The 6,596-nt window shown below is 43.7% G+C and overlaps 1 protein-coding gene across 1 annotated transcript; it reads left to right on the top strand.

Annotated features, from left to right (window-relative positions):
- The first annotated feature begins 684 nt into the window (after window positions 1–684).
- LOC139377151 (uncharacterized) lies at window positions 685–5,604 on the top strand. The gene is made up of 6 exons (XM_071120166.1): window positions 685–723; window positions 2,389–2,552; window positions 2,659–2,731; window positions 3,099–3,219; window positions 4,227–4,339; window positions 5,398–5,604. The coding sequence occupies exons 1-6, from the start codon at window positions 685–687 to the stop codon at window positions 5,602–5,604; spliced, it is 717 nt and encodes a 238-aa protein (XP_070976267.1).
- Window positions 5,605–6,596: the final 992 nt, after the last annotated feature.

Raw genomic sequence — 6,596 nt, 5'->3', positions numbered from 1 at the left:
TTCATAATTTAATTTAATCCCACATGAACTATGATATACTCAATTTCCTGATGCAGGGTTAAATGTTTTGGAGCAGCTTATTGATGTCCTGTACTCGTGCTCCTGGGTATCACAAGATTTTTGCTCCAGGGACTGAGACATTTCTCAACCCTTGAACTGCCCAATACAACAGCCCGAGAAGGGGATGGAGAAATCTGTAATGTCCTGGAAGGCAGGCAGTGTTCTCCCTATAATATGTTGGTGTGACCGCACCAGCCTCTGGAGAGCCCTGTGTTTGCGGACGGTGCAATTGCCATACTAGGCGGCGATACAGCCTGACAGGATGATCTCAATGATGCGTCTGTCTTAGGGGCAAGTTTCTTCAGCCTCCTGAGGTTGAAGAGGCGCTGCTGCATCTTCTTCACCACACTGTCTGTGGGACCATTTCATGTCATCAGTGAATGTACGCCGAGGAACTTGAAGCTTTAGACCCTCTCCCCTTTGGCCCTGTCAATGTGGATATGGGAGGGGCATGCTCTCTCTGCTGTCTCATTGTAGTCCACTATCAGCTCCTTCGTTTTGTTGACATTGAGGTAGAGGTTATTTTCCTGGCACCACTCTGCCACGGCCGTCACCTCCTCCCTGGAGGCTGTCTCGTCATTGTTGGTAATCAGGCCTACCACTGTTGTGTTGTCAGCAAACGTAATGATTGAGTTGGAGGCGTGTGTGGCCACGCAGTCATGGGTGAACAGTGAGTACAGGAGGGGGCTGAGCACATACCCCTAACGTTCCCCAGAGTTGAGGATCAGCGTGGTGGAGGTGTTGTCACCACTGGGGGCGGCCTCTCAGGAAGTCCAGGACCCAGTTGCACAGGGAGGGGTTCAGACCCAGGGCCCTGAGCTTATTGATGAGCTTGGAGGGTACTATGGTGTTGAAGGCTGAGCTGTAGTCAATGAACAGCATTCTTACATAGGTATTTCTCTTGTCCAGGTGGGATAGGGCAGTGTGCAGTGCTTTGGCAATTACGTCGTCCGTGGATCTGTTGGGGCGGTTTGCGAATTATAGTGGGTCTAGGTTTTTGGGTAAGGTGGAGGTGATATGTTCCTAAACTAGCCTCTCAAAGCACTTAATGATAACATAAGTGAGTGCTACGGGGTGATGGTAATTTAGTTCAGTTACCTTCGCTTTCTTGGGTACAGGAACAATGGTGAACAGCTTGAAGCAAGTGGGGACAACAGACTGGGATATGGAGAGATTAAATATGTCAGCAAATATTTGTGTTCGTCATTCATATTAATCTGCAAACATTTCTCTCCACCTTATGGCAAAATTAGGATAATTGCAGCAAACTTGCTTTAAAACGGCAACATTTTCTTTACTCCCCATGGCAAAATATGTAGATTTGCAGCAAATTCACTCTAACAAGTGTTTTGCTTGCAAGGTGAGGGCTCCATCGCAATTCTCTGTGTATGTCTCCATCGTGTGGCCATATTTAATACTGGAGCTCATGACTGAGATACGATCAATCAAAATTCACATTTATTCACACATTTCTAATTTGTGCTTCTAATTCTGCGTTGATTGCTTTTTAGGGATATAGGTTGGGTATCTGTAAAGCACTTTGTGACAGCTGCCGATATAAAAAGGCTTTATAAAATACATTTGATTTGAGATGCAAGCAGCATAACATCCTTTTTTCAACAGCAGGACAAATATAGCTTACATCGAACAAAGGTATAGCCAATAAATTCAATGATATACTCCCCTAGACAGAACATGGGTGACTTCATAACTAATAAATAACGTTGGTCATTCCTAAGAAGTGTCCAGCAGATGTTTGTTGTGGGCCATAAACCAATTCCTTAATACCATGGACAGCGACTCACACAACACAGCTCTTTGTGTTCCTAGAAGCACATGGTTGAAACGCATGGGAATTATTTCAGGCTTTTACAGGAATTTGGGAAATTTTAAGGCTATGAACAACTTTTTGGCAGCAGCTAACAAGACAGTTAAGGAATATATTATAGGTTGTTCATTTGAAGTGTTCACATTTCTTTGTTCTGGAGTAGCCTGTACCATTTGCCTCATCTGTGAGTGGACAAGCGCAAATGTATCGGTAAATATGTGAGTTGCATGCGTAATATTCGAGTAAATAAGTAGAATTGTATTAAATATCAAGTTTAATATATACTTTTATATAATTCTGGTTTATGTTTTCAGAAATATAATTGTGGTGGTCTTCGTGTCACCTGCCCTGATTCTGAGCCCCGGGTTTTGGGGCTCACAACAGACGGTTTGATCCATCTGAGTAGGTTGATTTTACGCGCATAATATTATTTCAATATAATATATATTTTTTTAAACAATTTATAGTAAACTCATGTTTTTGTTACTTTTTCCCTTCAGAAAATGTTTCGGGGAAGCTCAGCTTCATTCAGAGGGAATGCGACTTACGTGCGGGACAGGGAGCTGGCCTCGAAGGTTCCAACCGAGACAAAGTTCGAACTGTTCGATCCAAGGAACACTTTACGCACCGCCAAATTCAACTATACCTGGGACTTTGGCAACGGGTATGTCTGCCTGTTTATCATCGAATATATGTTTTGTTGTTTTCTTTTTCACAGGTTAGGCTATATATTTAAATAGCATGTGGTTGTTTTATTCTGGTTTTGTAAGGGAGGTGCTGTATGTGCACCATAAATACTTGTCCTCTGGAAACTACACTCTGTGGCTGAGAGTGGGGGCCCAAGTGAACAAAAGCTCTACTCCACTAACTGGGGTTTACACCATGGACATTACAGTGTTGGGTAGGTTGGCAGAATACACATAATTTTTGTTAAGAATGATTTCGTTTGAAATTGTATTGCATATCTCTGCTATTTTCCCGACCCCATCAGAAATATTAAGTCGAAAGGCCCTTTGAGTTTCCAGGTTTCCAGAAACAACTGTCTGGCTATTCATGTCGATGGAAGGTGGATACAATTTCTCAGTAGAATTAACACCCATACAACACCATAAACATGCATAACACATCAAAGAATTGACTAATTTATTCTCTCTTCCTCTCTTTGCTTCCCAGTCCTCCAATGTGGGTGTGCTATATTAATTCTCATTAGCTTTATCTCTCTCTCTCTCTCTCTCTCACACACACATTCAGACTGAACCACACCTTCACGGCTTTAGGAGTCCACTGTCTTGACATCAGTGCCTGCAATGACATCAGCAAACTACAGACCTCCTAGGCTGAAGCTACAGTACAGTACACACTCTCTCCTCTCACTATGAATACAGTATAGACTAGTTTGATATAGTACAAATGATCCATCTATTAGTATAGTGTCGCTCAGCAGTTCTGGTGGCACAAGGGGTTTTGATCCGAATTTACCTCTTTAGATTTCATGGTTCTCCTTGTAATCTTAAAGGGATACTATGGGGTTTTGGCAATGAGGCCCTCTATCCACTTCCCTGGAGTCAGATGAACTTGTAGTACTACTTTTTATGTCTCTGCATGCAGTTTGAAGAAAGTTGCTAACTAGTGTTAGCGCAATTGCTAAATTATATTAGTGCAATGACTGGAAGTGTCTATTCATTGCGCTAACGCTGGTTAGCATTGGCTCGCAAACCTACCTTGAACTACCTTCATACTGGACACAGAGACATACAAATAGTATCCATGAGCTCATCTGACTTTAGGGAAGTAGATAAAGGGCCTCATTGCCAAAATCCCAAAGTATCCCTTTAAACTGAACCGAGTGATAGTGTTTTTCAGAGAAATTAAAATACGACAATGGGACAGTGGCCAGGGTTGAGGAATTCACTAGGGAGTTCTGGAGAAGAGTAATTTAACTCATGGACCCACAACCCATACTGCTCATGTCTCCTGTGGTGAACTGATGAGTTTCAGGAAGCTTGTGACCTAATTCTAATGCATGTACAAATACCAGAAGACTAAAATAATGATGAATGATGGCTATTGTAAATAGGAACATGATTCAGTGGTGTACAAAGTATGTCAAGAGGAGACATGCTGTGGTGCTTGAATAATCATGTATGCAGAAACTGGTGAGTATGACAGTTACTAATTGGGAGTGAATTGTAAATAGGAAATTAATTTTGCTTGCACAACTTCTCACCAGTATTCAAGCTTGTCTAACTGCATCATGTAATACTGCAGCATTAAAGTATGTGAAGAGTTTTCCCTACCTTGAACTATGGTAAAAACAGTTCTCCCTGTCTCCTAATAGCCTCCAATAACCTGCTCTTCATCCTGCCGTGTGCTGGGATCATATTAGCAATCCTCACCTTCATCACTGTTATAGCCAGTCACCCTAAGAAAGGAAACAACAACAATTCACAGGTAGAATGTTAGGCCCTGTTTCAATACTCCTCCCAAAGATATGAGGCTATTCTACAACGTGTCCACAAGGAGGTGTTCTATACCTAACAAATTGACTAACGATCAACTTCAAATAATGGCCGTGGCTGTAGAATGCACTGTCAAGCAATGTTATGGTACTCTAGTACAAGATTCAGACTTGACTCGGACTCGACCAGTGGTGACTCGGACTTGACCAGTGGTGACTCGGACTTGACCAGTGGTGACTCGGACATGGACTCGGACTTGACCAGTGGTGACTCGGACTTGACCAGTGGTGACTCGGACTCGACCAGTGGTGACTCGGACTTGACCAGTGGTGACTCGGACTTGACCAGTGGTGACTCGGACTTGACCAGTGGTGACTCGGACTCGACCAGTGGTGACTCGGACTCGACCAGTGGTGACTCGGACTTGACCAGTGGTGACTCGGACTTGACCAGTGGTGACTCGGACTCGACCAGTGGTGACTCGGACTCGACCAGTGGTGACTCGGACATGGACTCGGACTCGACCAGTGGTGACTCGGACTCGACCAGTGGTGACTCGGACTTGACCAGTGGTGACTCGGACTTGACCAGTGGTGACTCGGACTCGACCAGTGGTGACTCGGACTCGACCAGTGCTGACTCGGACATGGACTCGGACTTGACCAGTGGTGACTCGGACTTGACCAGTGGTGACTCGGACATGGACTCGGACTCGACCAGTGGTGACTCGGACTCGACCAGTGCTGACTCGGACATGGAATCGGACTCGACCAGTGCTGACTCGGACATGGAATCGGACTCGACCAGTGGTGACTCGGACATGGACTCGGACTCGACCAGTGGTGACTCGGACTCGACCAGTGGTGACTCGGACATGGACTCGGACTCGACCGGTAGTGACTTAGTTGTCCGATGGTGATTTGCTCACTGTATTTGTTCTTGTTCTGTATAAATTTGCTAGGAAATGTTGAGACACTGTAGCCCTACAAACACCAAAAAAAGTGTCAGTGTAAATGTTTACATTTGTTTGTTTCTTGTATTATGTTACAGATGTCTGGGTACAGTAACGCCACTTACTCCAGCATTAAAATGGAACTGCAGCCCCATCAGGACATCCCTGATATCAGTACTGATCTGTATGTGTCCAGGGCAGAGAAAGGAAAGGTCCAAACTCTTCTGTTGCAGCATGGTACCAGAGCTGACGCCTACTCATACCGCAACCAGTCTTCTGCTGGTCTGATTCAAGTCCAATGCTAATAGTTTGCTAAAAATGTATGGTTTGAGATTAATATACATGTAAAGTAACCTTGAACTATATATTATTTCACTGATGTACAAGTATACGGAACAAAAATATAAATGCAACATGCATCAATTTCAATAATATTACTGAGTTACAGTTCCTACAAAGAAATCAGTCAATTGAGATAAATTCATTAGGCCCTAATCTATGGATTTCACATGACTGGTGAGGGGCGCAGCCATTGGGCAGTCAGACCCAGCCAATCAGAATGAGTTTTTCCCCACAAAAGGTCTTTATTACACACTGGAATACTACTCAGTTGAATCAGCTGTCCGGGTGACTGGTCTCAGACAATCCCGCAGGTGAAGAAGCCGGATGTGGAGGTCCTGGGCTGGAGTGGTTACACAAGATCTGCGGTTGTGAGGCCGGTTTGATGTACTGCCAAATTCTCTAAAACAACATTGGAGGCGGCTTATGGTAGAGAAATAAATATAACATTCTCTGTCAACTGCTCAGGGAGACATTCCTGCAGTCAGCATGCCAATTGCACACTCCCTCAAAACTTGAGACATCTGTGGCATTGTGTTGTGTGACAAAACTGCACATTTTAGAGTGGCCTTTAATTGTCCCGAGCACAAGGTGCACCTGTGTAATGATCATGCTGTTTAATCATCTTATTGATATGCCACAGCTGTCAGGTGGATGGATTATCTTGGCAAAGGAGAAATGCTAACTAACAGGGATGTAAACACATTTGTGTATAACATTTGAGATAAATATTTCTGGGATCTTTTATTTCAGCTCATGAAACATGGGACCAACACTTTACATTATGCGTTTATATTTTTGTTCAGTATAAGTCAGGTACTGAGACTAGACCATTAAGGAACACTCAACACCTCTTGGAAATCCATTCTGGTGTCTCTTTTGCATAAACGTGTGTAATTGTCCAGCAGAAAAATAAAACCCTATCCCAGGGTTAGGTTTTCAGAAGACTGATGTGGGT

The sequence above is a fragment of the Oncorhynchus clarkii genome, chromosome 20 (assembly GCF_045791955.1).
Source record: "Oncorhynchus clarkii lewisi isolate Uvic-CL-2024 chromosome 20, UVic_Ocla_1.0, whole genome shotgun sequence".
In the NCBI taxonomy this organism is placed as follows: Eukaryota; Metazoa; Chordata; class Actinopteri; order Salmoniformes; family Salmonidae; genus Oncorhynchus; species Oncorhynchus clarkii.
Note: the sequence above shows the minus strand (reverse complement) of the source record. Positions and strands in the feature narration are given on the sequence as shown.